The 15,670-nt window shown below is 46.1% G+C and overlaps 1 protein-coding gene across 2 annotated transcripts; it reads left to right on the top strand.

Moving 5' to 3' along the window:
* Positions 1–1,713: 1,713 nt before the first annotated feature.
* si:dkeyp-72e1.6 (transmembrane protein 238-like) lies at positions 1,714–14,780 on the top strand. 2 transcript variants are annotated; one of them, XM_038820703.1, is made up of 2 exons: positions 1,714–2,227; positions 14,486–14,780. In XM_038820703.1, exon 1 carries the CDS (start codon positions 1,759–1,761, stop codon positions 2,221–2,223), a length of 465 nt encoding a protein of 154 aa, XP_038676631.1. In that variant the 5' UTR covers positions 1,714–1,758; the 3' UTR covers positions 2,224–2,227; positions 14,486–14,780. The 2 variants fall into 2 exon arrangements, with proteins under 2 accessions (XP_038676631.1, XP_038676630.1); XM_038820702.1 differs by lacking the exon at positions 14,486–14,780 and adding an exon at positions 10,380–10,866 and having other exon boundaries at positions 1,717–2,227.
* Positions 14,781–15,670: the final 890 nt, after the last annotated feature.

The raw sequence follows: 15,670 nt of genomic DNA, 5'->3' as shown, positions 1-15,670 counted from the left end.
CACAATGGGCCGAATGGTCTCCGTCTGTGCTGTACCCGCGAGTGTTGGGATACAAGCTCCATGTTCGACAGCACCCTCCCCCAAACATTTGCAATAATGGTTAGAATACATAGCACAGCATAATAGGGAAGGATTGAGTGGATGTAATTGCCCAGGATGCTGTGTTTGTAACTCTGTAATAACCGGGGGGGGGGGGGGGGGGGGACGACCAGTGAAAATCAGACAAGCCGTGGGTTTGCACATTTGCACCAGTTCTCAATGGGCGAGGATATATTCACTTCAATTCAGCAAATTTGGAGATTTGTTCCCCCACCACTCTGCTCACATTGTAAAAGTACAAATCACACACCTCCCTTCAGATGTTCGTTCACGTCAATCGAATGAAGAGTGAGATGTGTACGAGATTATTTTTTAAAAGCCGTCCATTCGGGGGAAAGGCTGGAGATAGACTGGGGATCAAAATAACTGAGGGGTGGCGCTCAGGGGGAATCCTCAAACTGAAACAGTAAATACTGGACAACCTGTGGCGTGTGTGTGCACAGAGGAAGCAGCTAACGTTTCGAGTCTGGGTGACTATTTGCCAAAAGCTGGAGAGGACTGGGAATAGAGTCAGAAAAAGCCTCAAAGTTGGTCCATATTCTGACAAACTCTCTTCTTGTTTAGGATCAGGAGAGGTCACGGATATTGTAAAAGTAATGGGAAAGTATTGAATATTTAGATATAATTCCCCGGGGATACTGTGTAATTCCTGCAATAAGGAGTAAATGGGGTTGTGATCCCTTTTCAGCCTTGTCCATCTTACTGGCCAACACACAAAGGTAATACATTCCTCCCTCAAGCCCAAAGCAAAGGAATCGTCAGTGTGTTCGACCCTGTCGAGTGGAACATATTTATTCCTGGCTGTCCTTAATTCATTATTGCAAACTGTCTTTTGGATCAAATTCAAGATTCCCACTTTAATTCGTTTTGCTGAGTTGATTTGTGAAAATCTAGTTGGCTGGTTTTAATTTTCTAAAAAAAAAGTAAAAGGGGTTGTGGAAGTGAGAATTGGGTTTGCACAGTGGCAGGAGGATTTCTCTAACTTTTATTCAGTGGCTGCCAGAGGTACAGGATGAAGTTGCTGGGTTAGGGGAGGATTTCTCTAACTTTTATTCAGTGGCTGCCGGAGGTACAGGATGAAGTTGCTGGGTTAGGGGAGGATTTCTCTAACTTTTATTCAGTGGCTGCCGGAGGTACAGGATGAAGTTGCTGGGTTAGGGGAGGATTTATCTAACTTTTATTCAGTGGCTGCCGGAGGTACAGGATGAAGTTGCTGGGTTAGGGGAGGATTTCTCTAACTTTTATTCAGTGGCTGCCGGATGTACAGGATGAAGTTGCTGGGTTAGGGGAGGATTTCTCTAACTTTTATTCAGTGGCTGCCGGAGGTACAGGATGAAGTTGCTGGGTTAGGGGAGGATTTCTCTAACTTTTATTCAGTGGCTGCCGGAGGTACAGGATGAAGTTGCTGGGTTAGGGGAGGATTTATCTAACTGTTATTCAGTGGCTGCCGGAGGTACAGGATGAAGTTGCTGGGTTAGGGGAGGATTTCTCTAACTTTTATTCAGTGGCTGCCAGAGGTACAGGATGAAGTTGCTGGGCTGGGAGCTCTGCAGGAGTGGCTGCTGTTTTATTGGTGAGAGAGGAGCAGCCACGCCCCCTAGGATGACGTGGCCAGGTGAGTGGCTCTGAGTTTACCTGGAGAGGGTAGCTGGGGAGGTTATGGCGTTGCTCAGGGCTACCCTGGGCCGCTGTGCCTGCGCCTTTTGGCTGGCCGTGGCCTTCGATGCGGTGGGGCTGACGGTGCTGCTGCTCGGGGTGTTTGTCAATGTTTTCTTCTACGACTTCCTCATCTACGCCGGCTCCATTGTCATCTTCATGAGTTTGGTGTGGTGGATCTTCTGGTACACGGGCAACATCGAGGTGCCCCTGGACGAGCTGGAGGACGACGTGGGGCTGAAGAAGGACACCAAGAGGCTGGGCTTGTTGAGGAGGTGGTCGAGCAGGATCTCGCAGACCTTCCGCAGGTCCAGTGGGTGCACCTCTGCCAGGCAGCTGGACAGCAGGTCTGTGAAGGAAAGCACCTTCAGCTTCCCCCCACCCAGTGCTGCCCATGTGAAGACCCTCTCAGAGGCTGTGAGTGCAGAGGTCCACTGCAACCAGGGTACAGCAGACACAGCTACTTAACCGGGTAACAGCAATCTTATCTATATCCAGTCACTAAACTTCGGTCCCTTTCACGTAAGGGCGCAGAGTGTTTACTTTGCAAGGAGTGTTTACCTAGAAAGTAATCATTAACCATCACTGCCACTGGGAAATAGAACTGTGAGCTGTTTACTGTGCAGGCTGGGTGGGGAATTTGCAACAGATGTCTGCAATCCCAATTTTAATGGATGAAATCTACCCCACAAAGCAGACAAGTTACCTTCTAAAAATGTAAAGATATCAGAATGAGTTGCTTGGCTGTGGGAGTTTCACTATATTTAGGGTATAGGTGCAGGCGAGGACTGAATATCACCCACCCCACCCCCTCCCTGGGAGATGTCACTGCAGTTTATTCATGACCTCATAAAGGACCAGTCAGTGTTTAATTAACTTTCTATCCTTGTCTCGACATCAATGTTGTACAATTCAAAAAAGCACTGACCAGCCACAGACACTGTTTTAGCCGAATTCGCTGTTTCCGAGAAAATATCTGACATTCACTCAAACTACAAATCAAGGCCCTTCACCAGTCCACGATTACTCAGCTACCGCCACTATTCAATAACCAAGTAAAGCACTCACAGCTACCAAAAATATTCCCACCCTCTTATCCGGCAAATGCATAAAAAAGAGTTGAAGCACATTTACAAGTGCCACGTGAATCGGAGATCACAAGTCCAGGGTTGCCAACTCTCCTGCATTTCCTGAGAATGGCGAACCAGTCTCCCGAGCGCTGCCTCTGGACACCCAGGTGATCTTCACACTTTAGAGGCAAAATCTTTGGACATAACATTTTTGGTCTTCAGGACCATTTCTGGGGCCCAACCACATTTGTGCGACTGATGAGTTCTTACAGGAAGCAGCCAATTAACAGGTCACCTCTCCATTCGCCATCCAATCAGGGATGGTGGGCAGGTTGGGGACACTGTGGGCAGCCTGGACTGTGTACCCCCCCCCCCCCCCCAATTAATGATGGAGTCCCTTAAAAATGGCCATCAATACTTCACACATCCACACCCTTGGCCCTCTCACTTCTCTTGGAGGAGTAACCTATTCATATGTTTTCAGCCTTTTCAGTGTGTCTTGGACTTCCAGCTGATTTATAGAATCATAGAATTTACAGTGCAGAAGGAGGCCATTCGGCCCATCGAGTCTGCACTGGCTCTTTGAAAGAGCACGCAAGCTCACACCTCCACCCTATCCCCATAACCCAGTAACCCTACCCAACACTAAGGGCAATTTTGAACACTTAAGGGCAATTTAGCATGGCCAATCCACTGCACATCTTTTGGACTGTGGGAGGAAACTGGAGCACCCGAAGAAACCCACGCACACACGGGGAGAACGTGCAGACTCCACACAGACAGTGACCCAAGCCGGGAATCGAACCTGGGACCCTGCCGCTGTGAAGCAATTGTGCTAACCACCATGCTACCATTCTTTATGCTAAAGAATAAATAATTTTCCTCAGTGGAAGTACTCCAACTAGAACTAAGAATTCTTTTTTCTGGTATTCACAAGGAAAGGAATTGTTTATTGTAGTAACTATCTCGGGCTCTTCTTTGTTTCATCTCTTCACTAATTTCTAACTGTTATACTAGTGCAGTAAGAAGTCTTACAACACCAGGTTAAAGTCCAACATGTTTGTTTCAAACACTAGCTTTCGGAGCACTGCTCCTTCCTCAGGTGAATGGTTGTACTAGTGATGTGGGGTAACTACTGTAATATCTTATATCTCTAGTTAGTTATTCCAGGCCCTTCTTTGACTCTTTGTTCATTTCTTATCATGTTTCTGTATGCTTTATATTTACCCCAGTGAACCCCTTCACTTTTCTTCTGACCGGATTTATTTCTGTTATTCTTCCTTCTTATTAGGTTCTGGTTAATTTATAAATTCTTTTAGCCCTGTCCTAAGCCACATGTTTCGCTACTTTTGTTTTTTTTCTAATCTCTCCCAGTTTCTATAACCTCCTCCAACCACATGACACCGGATAAATCTGCTCTAATTCAGGCCTCTCCTGCATACCCAGTTAGCTGCCTGGGCCCCAAGCTCCGGATTTCCTTCCCTACACCTCCCTGTTTCTCTATCTCTCTCCCCTCCTTTAAGACACTTCTTAAAGTGGTGGCACGGTAGCACAGTGGTTAGCATTGTTGCTTCACAGCATCAGGGACCGGGGTTCGATTCCCGGTTTGGGTCACTGTCTGTGCGGAGTCTGCATGTTCTCCCCGTTTGTGCGTGGGTTTCCTCCGGGTGCTCCGGTTTCCTCCCACAGTCACAAAGATGTGCGGGTTAGGTGGATTGGCCGTGCTAAATTGCCCTTAGTGTCCAAAATTGCCCTTAGGGTTGGGTGGGGTTACTGGGTTATGGGGATAAGGTGGAGGTGTTGACCTTGGGTAGGGTGCTCTTTCCAAGAGCCGGTGCCGACTCGATGGGCCGAATGGCCTCCTTCTGCACTGTAAATTCTATGATAATCTATGATAATGTAAATCTACTTGTGACAATAATAACGATTCTTATAAAACCTATTCTTTATCCAAGCTTTTGCTCATCTGATCCAAGATGTGGAGATGCCGGCGTTGGACTGGGGTGAGCACAGTACGAAGTCTTACACCACCAGGTTAAAGTCCAACGTGTTTGTTTCAAACACTAGCTTTCGGAGCACTGCAGCTGAGGAAGGAGCAGTGCTCCGAAAGCTAGTGTTTGAAACAAACACATCTGACCCAATGTCTCCTTATCTGGCTCAATTTCATACTCTTTTATAATACTCCATGAAGGGGGCAGCACGGTGGCACAATGGTTAGTATTGCTGCCTACGGCGCTGAGGACCTGGGTTCGAATCCCAGCCCTGGGTCACTGTTCGTGTGGCGTTTGCACATTCTCCCCGTGTCTGCGTGGGTTTCACCCCCACAACCCAAAGATGTGCAGGGTAGGTAGATTGGCCACCCTAAATTGCCCCTTAATTGGAAAAATAATTGGGTACTCTAAATTTATTTTTTAAAAATAAAAAAAAATAATACTCCATGAAGTGCCTTGGGGATGTTCTATGCATTAAAGGTGCTGTCTAAATATAAGTTGTTGTTGAACTAAGTGCCTGTTAGATTCTGGCAATGGTGACTCCCCACTATGATTTTGCCTCCTGTGAACGGATGAGTTCCTGACATTTTGTGGGACCTTAGAGATGCTTGGAAGATGTAATGGTACTGCTGAAATAAGGCTAACTGTACATCGAACCATCTGAGTCGGCTTCTTGCCGCTGCCAGGTGCTGCCACTTTGCCACTCAGTGCCTGCCTTCAGTAAAAAGACACAGCGTGGGGGGCAGCAAGTTGGGGAGGTGGCCGACACTTATCTGTCAGAATTTCCGCCACCACCATTGACAAACTGCTTCCACGAGACGTGCTTGTTAGGTGAATTGGACATTCTGAATTCTCCCTCAGTGTACCTGAACAGGCGCCGGAGTGTGGCGACTCGGGGCTTTTCACAGCAATTTCATTGTTAATGTAATTGGAAAAAGTCCTGCCTGGGTTGACTCGTTCAGCAGTGTATCCTCTCCCCTTCACAATCGTCGCTGCCTTTCAGGGAAGCCTCTGGTTTGGTAGCATCATCCCCAGGTGCAGCAGAGCCACAACCAGTTTAGGGGTCATTATGAATAGGATCAGCTGGTGGGAAAAGAGAGTTGGGAGTTGAGATGAACTCGGGGGTGGGGGGCAGGATAGTGAGATGGTGCAGAGGGAGGAGTATTCATCTCACATCATCAGGGACTTTGGGGAGGAGGGGGGTGTCAGGGAATTGAGGCTTGTGGCAAGGAGAAGACAGTGATAGTAGACAGGCGCCCTGAGAGGAGAGAGAAAAACAGAGCGTAGGAAGAGAGAGGTGGGAAGGGTTTAAAGGAGAGGGAAATGTGGACTGGGGGATTTGGGCTTTGGTTGGTGGTGGGGGGGGGGGGGGGGGGGGGGGGAAGAGAGAGAGAGAGAGAGAGAGAGAGAGAGAGAGAGAGAGGGAGAATGAGGCTTCGGTGGGGTGGGGAGTATGATTGAGTGAGACTGGAGTGGGGGTGTTCCTAACATATGCTGCATAGCTGACAGCTATAGAAATAACCAGGTGAATGGCAGTGTCATTGAGAAATGAGTGAAATCTGATGATTTTACTGTGAACAAATAGTAAAAGATCATCTCCAGTGTTGAGCAAAAGTGAGCAAGAGGACAGAGTCTGTGATCTTTACCAGAAAAATCAAGGGGGTTGAAAGATGGATTTTTAAAAAACTTGACAGCCTCCACCTATGCTGTGTTTTCTCTCATTTTCTGAAATCTGCTTTTTGAAGGCCACATCTGGACGGTAGTTTAGAAATGATGCCAACTGGCTGACATGACCTGTGTGTGATTAATGCCCTAAACAATGAGCCCACTGACTGCCCTATGTATGATTGGTCAGTATGGATTATGTTGATCTGTACCAGCCAGTTTCAACATGCAAAATCAAAGAGATTGGATCTCATGGTGGCTCTCAGTTCACAGATAAGAGAGAGATGAATCTTACTAAGAGCAGTCTTGAGTGGGGAGCCTGGCTGTGCGTTGTGTAATTGAGGGGATTCTGGCTGTAGTTACTGAGTAAATATCAGTGGGTTGGTTGCAGATTACCTATTGGTTACTGTTGGACATCATTCTCCACGCCTATCACTATCACGTACATTTAAACTATGAGTGAATTATTGTATTAGTGTTTGTTATAAGTGGAATTTGAAGGCAGCACGGTGGCACAGTGGGTTAGCACAGCTGCCTCATGACGCCAAGTTTCCAGGTTCGATCCCGGCCCTGGGTCACTGTCCGTGTGGAGTTTGCACATTCTCCCCATGTTTGCGTGGGTTTCACCCCCACAACCCAAAGGGTAGGTGGATTGGCCATGCTAAATTGTCCCTTAATTGGAAAAAATGAATTGAGTACTCTAAATTTACATTTAAAAAATATAAGTGGAATCTGAGAGTTACTAATATTATCATTAATAATTAGTGCAATAAAGTGATCCACTATTAAGTCACAGGTGGAGCTAAAGAACCTCCATTTCTGATTTTCCCTTTGTAAATGCCTCTTCATTTTGTTTTTTTCTTTTTTTATATAAATTTAGAGTACCCAATTCATTTTTGTTAATTAAGGGGCAATTTAGCATGGCCAATCCACCTAGCCTGCACATCTTTGGGTTGTGGGGGTGAAACCCACGTAAACACGGGGAGAATGTGCAAACCCCACACGGACAGTGACCCAGAGCCGGGATTGAACCTGGGACCACGGCGCCGTGAGGCAGCAGGGCTAACCCACTGCACCACCGTGCTGCTCGCCTCCTCATTTCTACCCCATCCTCACTATTCCTCCTTCCTCTACTCATACATGGCCTTCTGATTCTTGAATCTCTTGCACAACAGATGTTGGCACTAAACCCCACGGAAAGATACTCATCTGCAAGCGATCCAACTTTTCCTAGGTAGAAGCACCTGGGGTTGTTTCATTGCATTAAAGGTACTATATAAATCAGGTTGTTGTTAAAATTGACCATATGTCACATGACAGGAATGCCCCCAACCATAGACAATAACATAAAGATGACACCTATTACAGGTTTAACATCTTTTGTTTGAGTGCCAACGTGACATCACGAATGGGAAAGCCCACAAGGCTCCTGAGCGATGCGCATTTCCCAACGTTCCGCACATGTGCTGTTCCCAACCCGTGCCTCACCTCACAGCATATTCCGATATCCGAAAAATTCCGAAATCCGATACACACTCGACCCCAAGCATTTTGGTTAAGGAATGCTCAACCTGCACTAATTTTCGTCTTTTACAAATCAGAAATGCAATTAGGCACATAATAGATTTCCAATTACATGTGAAAAATGGATGCCGTACAATTCTGGTGCTGACTTTGACCAGTGAAATACTGTGCACTGTTAGTAATCATTTATACTATTTTTAAAAATAAATTTAGAATACCCAGTTAATTTTTTCCAATTAAGGGGCAATTTAGAGTGGCCAAGGGCAGCACGGTGGCCTAGTGGTTAGCACAACCGCCTCACGGCGCTGAGGTCCCAGGTTCGATCCCGGCTCTGGGTCACTGTCCGTGTGGAGTTTGCACATTCTCCCCGTGTCTGCGTGGGTTTCGCCCCCACAACCCAAAAAAATGTGCAGAGTAGGTGGATTGGCCATGCTAAATTGCCCCTTAATTGGAAAAAATAATTGGGTAATCTAAATTTATAAAAATAAAAAAAATTTAGAGTGGCCAATCCACCTACCCTGCACATTTTTGGGTTGTGGGGGCGAAACCCACGCAAACATGGGAAGGATGTGCAAACTCCACATGGACAGTGACCCTCCACATGGACAGAGCCGGGATCGAACCTGGGACCTCGGCAGCATGAGGCCGCAGTGCTAACTCACAAAATATGCACTATATACATTTAATCCACTTTGATAAAATATTGCAATAAAATCAATCTGGAATGGTATTTGAATTGAAAGAAAATTATTTTTTTAATGCAATAATGTGGGTGACCACAGAGGTATTGAGAATATATCTGTTAGTGTGTTCTATTTTCTTGAGCATAAAGATAATTCTTCACTCACATTGCAAGTGGAATCATATAAATTCCGCAATAAAAATTAACACCTCACAAACAAATTGACCTGTTAACTCAGTAAATGAAGGTAATGGCAATGAAAGTCTGGATGAATGGGGTGGGTATCTACTAGTAAAATGAGTGAGTCAAGGTGAAGGTCCATCACCATTCTCTTGGCAACCACAGTCTTTCGAGTGCAAATCTTTTCAAAGAGCAAAGTATATTAAAAATAATAGCACCCAATTCACCGACTAGAACTCATTTCCAAAACTGTTTGAAACCCCAGGTGCAAATTCACATCACTCCAGGGATAACAACAGCAACAGAAAGGAGATCTCTGCGCAAATCAAAATTTAAAGGAATGGGGAAAGGTTAAAAGAGAATGCCACAATGGGGTGGACACTGTAGTATAAGGGTATGTGGCACAGCAAAGGTTAATGTGGGATTGGATACAGTACTGCCCACAGGGTGATGTAAAGGGACACATGCCCTGAGACTAGAGAGGGTTGTGGACTGGACAGAGACGTGTGTAGAAGCAAGCATGGAATTAGCTCCGAGCTTGGTCTATACCCTGTGTGTATGTACATAGTTATGTGCTATCAATAAACATTGTTTGACTATACAGGCTTCAGAACCGATGTTACAACAGACCCACATTTAGAAAGTTCCTGTCGAGCTTTAAAAACACTTCAGGCCAACAGGAGCCTTTTCCAAAACTGAAGAGCAGAAGATTAAGAAATAACAGATCAAGATGAGAGAAAATGGAGCTCTAGGTTTAAGCAAATGATGGTACAGCCCAGCCTGTGTACCTTATTTGAAGACAAAGTAATGCTGGATGAACAACTTGCAAGGGGGTTTCTGCCTGATCAACTTTGCAGCAGAAACTTATAGATTAACACTGCAAAATGCAGGGGTGCATCAATGTTTCAGGTCAGAGCTGACTGTTAGGATCTCCGTACATGTGCAAGTTTTCTGCTGTATAATAGTTGTGCGTGACCTTGTCTCAGATAGCCCAGCTCAGCCAGCATCTGGTCTTCAGCTAACCCTGGGGGATCTGTTCTCACCAGCACCCTTCTTGGTGGTTAGCCCCAAAACAGTCCTTTTCTACTGCTCGGCGTAGCGGCACCTCTGGTGGGTCTGCCCCAAATCTCTATGTCTGACTGGTTCAGAGAGTCTGTACGCAGCAAGACCAGCTGCCTCCTCCTTGGAGTCTGGGTGTTGAAACTTGCACTTCACTTTCAATAAGTTTTGACTTGGGGGCCCTGTCACCATGAATTTGGACCCGGGTTCGATTCCGGCCTCAGGTCACTGTCCGTGTGGAGTTTGCACATTTTCCCTGTGTCTGCGTGGGTCTCACCCCCACAACACAAAGATGTGCAGGGTAGATGGATTGGCCACGCTAAATTGCCCCTTAATTGGAACCAAATAATTGTGTATTCTAAATTTATAAAGAAAAAAAAGTTTTAAGAGATGTTTCTTTGATATAAAGATCTGTAAATATATAATAACGGATTCTAATTAATGGTTTTACAGAATCCATTACAAACCTCAGGAGGATCACTACCATGGCTGAAAGCTGATCGACAGGATTACTTTTATTTTATATTACCAGAACATTTTTAACAAGAAGGATTTAACATTTTGGCAAGTGTCATAGCATCATCTGCTATGGTTCCTGTTTCTTCTCTGAAGAATTAGCCCGACTGACGGAAGAGTGTGTACATGTTCTTAATCATGAATTATTCCACTGAACTGGATTGATTATTTTAATTGCTGCTTTCACAATTATATTGCACTTACTTGTATTTATTGGTTCGCGCTGGCGAATTGGATAAAATGTATTTTGCACATGAAAATGCAACAAACATTTTTGTAACAATGGTTTTGCAAATAATCACGTTATCTGCTGTTAACTAATATGGTTTGGAACACATAGAAATATTATAGTTGAAACACATCAGTTTTTCAGGGACAGTGAATGATTTTAGTCCTATTAAAAATCTAGTTATACCTCATTCAACAAGCTGTAACATTTTCAAGAGTTTTTACATTGAGACTATGAGCATAAAAGAGCAAGTTTTCATTAGTTCAGTGATTTCTACTTGATTGCCGTCTTTTGAAACTTCAGTAACACATCACGTAGCACAGTGGTTAGCATGGTTGCTTCACAGCGTCAGGGTCCCGGGTTTGATTTCCGGCTTGGCTCACTGTCTGTGTAAAGTCTGCACGTTCTCCCTGTGTCTGTGTGGATTTCCTCTGGGTGCTCCGGTTTTCTCTCACAAGTCCCGAAAGATGTGGGGCGGAATTCTCCGCTTCCGGGAAAAATCGGGAGGGCCGTCGTGAACTCGGCTGAGTTTCACGACGGCCTCGGAGGACGCTCCTCGCCCCCTATTCTCCCCTCCCGGCGGGGCTAGGAGCGGCGCTCCGTAAATCTCGGCCGCGGGGGCGTCGCGCCGATAACGACGCGGCCGGCGCGCCTAATGATGTCAGCCGCGCATGCGCAGGTTGGCTGGCTCCAACCCGCGCATGCGCAGCTGACGTCATGACGCTGACGGCATGAACCCGTGCATGCGTGGTGGCCGTCTTTCCCCTCAGCCGCCCCGCAAGACGTGGCGGCTTGATCTTGCGGGGCAGCGAAGGGGAAATAGTGCGTCCGATTTGGACGCCGGCCCGATGATCGGTGGGCACCGATCGCGGGCCTGTCCCCTCCCGAGCACAGTCGTGGTGCTCTTTCCTTTCTAGGCCACCTACAAGTCCCAAACGGGCTTCTCACTCCCGTTTCACGACGACAGCGTCCAGGTGTGTTTGCCGCTGTCGTGAAACGGCCGCGAACGGCAGGCCGCTCGGCCCATCTGGGTCGGAGAATCGCGAAAAACGGCGAGCGGCGATTCTTTGGAGCCCGGGGGGGGGGGGGGGGGGGGGAAGAGAGAGAATCGAGGGGGGTGTGAATTTTGTCGGGGGGCCCTCCCGCGATTCTCCCACGCGGCGTGGGGAGCGAAGAATCGCGCCCATGGTGTTAGGTAATTTGGACATTTTGAATTCTCCCTCTGTGACCCAAACAGGTGCCGGAGTGTGGCGACGAGCGGATTTTCACAGTAACTTCATTGCAGTGTTAATGTAAGCCTACTTGTGACATGAATAAATATTATTATTATAATGGGAAGCATAGAATCTCTGACAGCAACTTCTGGGATTCTGCACTTTACTGTACATGTGAGAACTCTGGGTGTTGCTGCTAGTTTCAGAGAAACAATGGCAGTGGACACTAACAGATTCCTCCCCCTCCATGGCTCTCCAGTGATCTGCAATGACGGCGGGCGGCTCGCCAGTGGACAGCGGCAGGATCCTTTGGTCTTGCTGTTGTCCACGGGAACGCACCCTTGCCACTGGGAAACCCACGCCGTCAGTGGGGCTATAATATCCCACCAGCATGAACGGCCAGAAAATCCCACCCACTGTCATTCCTCCTGCAAAAGTCTAATTAATAAGCATTAAACAGTTACCCTAATCTTTGCATCTATTTGATTGGCTTTGCTGTGAGAGAAAGTTGTTTCCCATATGTTTCTGTTGACTAAATTGTTGCACTCCCTTTCAGAATTATTTTACACACTACTGTTAATTTTCTTTGTGTTTTTTACATTTTTAAAATCCAAGTTAAATATTAATATGAATTCTGGACTGAATCCTTCATATAAAACAAATGATGCACCTGAAATTGTGCTAACTTGGCAATGGATGACAGAAGCTTTATATATGGTTTGAGTGATTGGTGCCCACTGATTCCTCCATCCTACGGGGCTTTGGGAGGGCAGAAATGGCCTGCACCCGATCGCCGAGAAAGTGAGAGCCATCAAAATGGATCGTGGGCTTTGTAAACGACTGGGTTTGATGACCTTGACATCGGCATGAAGGTGCGCCATAACCAAGATTTGCAAAGATGTTGCCCAGTTCGATGGCAACCTCTTCGACTTTTTACACCTGACGACGCGGTCTTTGTTGGTAACTTCAACAATGAAATGAAAATGAAAATCGCTTATTGTCACGAGTAGGCTTCAAATGAAGTTACTGTGAAAAGCCCCTAGTCGCCACATTCCAGCGCCTGTTCGGGGAGGCTGTTACGGGAATCGAACCATGCTGCTGGCTTGCCTTGGTCTGCTTTCAAAGCCAGCGATTTAGCCCTGTGAGCTAAACAGCCCCTAGCTCACTGGGATTGTTGTCTGTCAAACAGAACCAGTTTCTTTCCAAGTTCGGGTCTGGGGGCAACTGCAGCGACAACATTTGGATCACATTCGCTCAGGGAGGTTGCTTCCTCGCAAGAAACCTGTCCTGGATCCTCCAGCTCCATTGCTGAACCAGTCTGCTGTGACACCTTCAGTGTCTCTCGATGCCAACTTGCCCAACATTCTACTTCCGACTCTGAAATGGAGACGCAGATCTCTGAGGTCTCAGACACCGATCAGCCACCTTCCGCCAATCGTCCACCACAGTGTTCCTGCCGCAGACAACATTCACCAGAAAGGTATACGCTGATCTGACGCACCAGCTACATGATGATTCACTGGAGCCGAAAAGAATACCACATTCTCAGCCTGTTCCTCCTCCATCTCATTGGTTGTCGAGGGGGTTCGGACATTGGGACGGGGAATGTAATAGCCCACACGGGGCCTACGGGAATGATCCTCTTCGCCGTGGTCCTTGCAGAATACGAGCTCCCCTGCCAGGGGCGAGGAATCTCTATTAATCGTATAAAAGATCAGCCAGTAATGGACCGAGCAGAACAGGAACCTGGTACAGACCCAATCTCTCCTTGTAAGAAAATCTCTCCATTGAAGAGAACCTAGTGAACCTTCTCTGGACTGCCTCCAATGCCAGTATATCATTCCTTAGGTTAGGATCCATGATGTGGAGATGCCGGCGTTGGACTGGGGTGGGCACAGTAAGAAGTCTTACAATACCAACAGGTTTGTTTCAAACACTAGCTTTTGGAGCATTGCTCCTTCCTCAGGTGAATGGATCAGGATCATTCGGGGACCAAACCTATTCACCGTATTCCAAATGTAGTTTACCTAGTGCCTTATATAGTTTTAGCAGGAGTTCCCAATTTAAATACTCCATTTCCTTTGAAATAAAGGCCAACATTCCATTTGCCTTCCTGATTACCGGCTGAACTTGCTTGCTAGCTTTTTGTGATTTATGCACGAGGACCCGCACATCCTCTGTGCTGAAGCTTTCTCCATTTAAATAATATTCAGCTTCTTTATTCTTCCTACCAAAGTGCATAACTTCACATTTTCCTACATCATATTCCATCTGCCAGGTTTTTGCCCATCACCTAACCTGTCTATATCCCTCTGTGGACTCTTTGTGTCATTGTCATCACTTGCCTTCCCACCTGTGCAATATGCATTCACTTCCCTCATCCATATAAATTGTGAAAATTGCAGCCCCAGCACTGACCGCTGTGACACTCCACTAGTTACAGGTTGCCATCCTGAAAATGCCCCCCTTACCCCAACTCTCTGTCTTCCATCAGTTAGCCAATCCTCTATCCAAGCTAATATATTACCCCCAGCAACATGGGCTTTTATCTTATTAAGTTGTCTTTTGTATGATACCTTATCAAATGCTTTTTTCTTTAGATCAAAAAAGAAAATAGCCTGTTTTCCTGTCCCGACGCACATTAAAGATCCCGATTTGAAGAAGAGGATTGTCCCAGTATTCTGACTAACATTCCTCCATCAACCAACACCACCAAAGAACCGATGAACAGCTCATTGACCTCATTGATAGGTGTGGGATTTTGCGATTTGCAAAATTGCTGCTCTGCTTGTCTACAGAACAACGAGTTGCTGAACTTCATTGTATGTGACGAGCTTTGGTAAATTCCTGCGACAATATGATGTTGTACCATTAAAATTCTTTCTGCTGCGGTAATTGGTGTTAGCGTCTTGAAACAGAATAGCAGCCATTACAGAATTAAGAGCTTGCAGGATATAATGTAGCTGCGGACAATTTGTAATATTTACCTGAGCGTATTATCGACAGAGGAGAATGAAGTATGAATCACATGACCAGTGTTGCTAAGGTTTATATTCATCACCTTGTAATTAAACTCCTCAGATTACACTCTGTCAGGTGTTTAAAACCATTTACTTCATTCCTATCGCTTGCCTGACATCATCCTTAGGGACAATTAATAATCTCAGAGCAATTTTTCAGTGGCCAAAGTGCACAACATTCCCTGTGATATTCCTCCCTGCTATTAATCTAATGGACACACTGTATGGCTTGCCCCTCGTTATTCATCTTTGCAATTCAAGCAATATTTTCCTTCTTTTGGCGACTAGTTGGTTTATTTATTTGTTTTAATGTATCACTGTCTGCATCAAAAAACACCTGGCATGGACACCCTACACAGCTCAGTGAGTTCCCAAAAGGATATATTTCCTGGTCAGCCGGTTCAGCCTCATTCGTATTGAACTTGCAGGCAGGGAAGTTTGGCGGGAATCCATCCAATTAGCAAAGTGTACAGTTTTCCAATCAGTTTACAAGACTGTGTAGAAGTGGTCTGCTCCTGTTCAAAAGCAAAGTATAAGTAATTTTGAAAATGAAATGAAAATCGCTTATTGTCACGAGTAGGCTTCGAATGAAGTTACTGTGAAAAGCCCCTAGTCGCCACATTCCGGCGCCTGTTCGGGGAGGCTGGTACGGGAATTGAACCGTGCTGCTGGCCTGCCTTTTTCTGCTTTAAAAGCCAGCTATTTAGCCCAGTGTGCTAAACCAGCCCTTATTTTACTGTACAGATGCTGGGATGTTGTGGATAC

Source organism: Scyliorhinus canicula, chromosome 15 (assembly GCF_902713615.1).
Source record: "Scyliorhinus canicula chromosome 15, sScyCan1.1, whole genome shotgun sequence".
Classification (NCBI taxonomy): domain Eukaryota; kingdom Metazoa; phylum Chordata; class Chondrichthyes; order Carcharhiniformes; family Scyliorhinidae; genus Scyliorhinus; species Scyliorhinus canicula.
Note: the sequence above shows the minus strand (reverse complement) of the source record. Positions and strands in the feature narration are given on the sequence as shown.

What these genes read in the sequence shown, in the direction of transcription:
- si:dkeyp-72e1.6 (XM_038820703.1), top strand. Translation starts at nt 1,759, where the DNA reads ATGGCGTTGCTCAGGGCTACCCTGGGCCGCTGTGCCTGCGCCTTTTGG.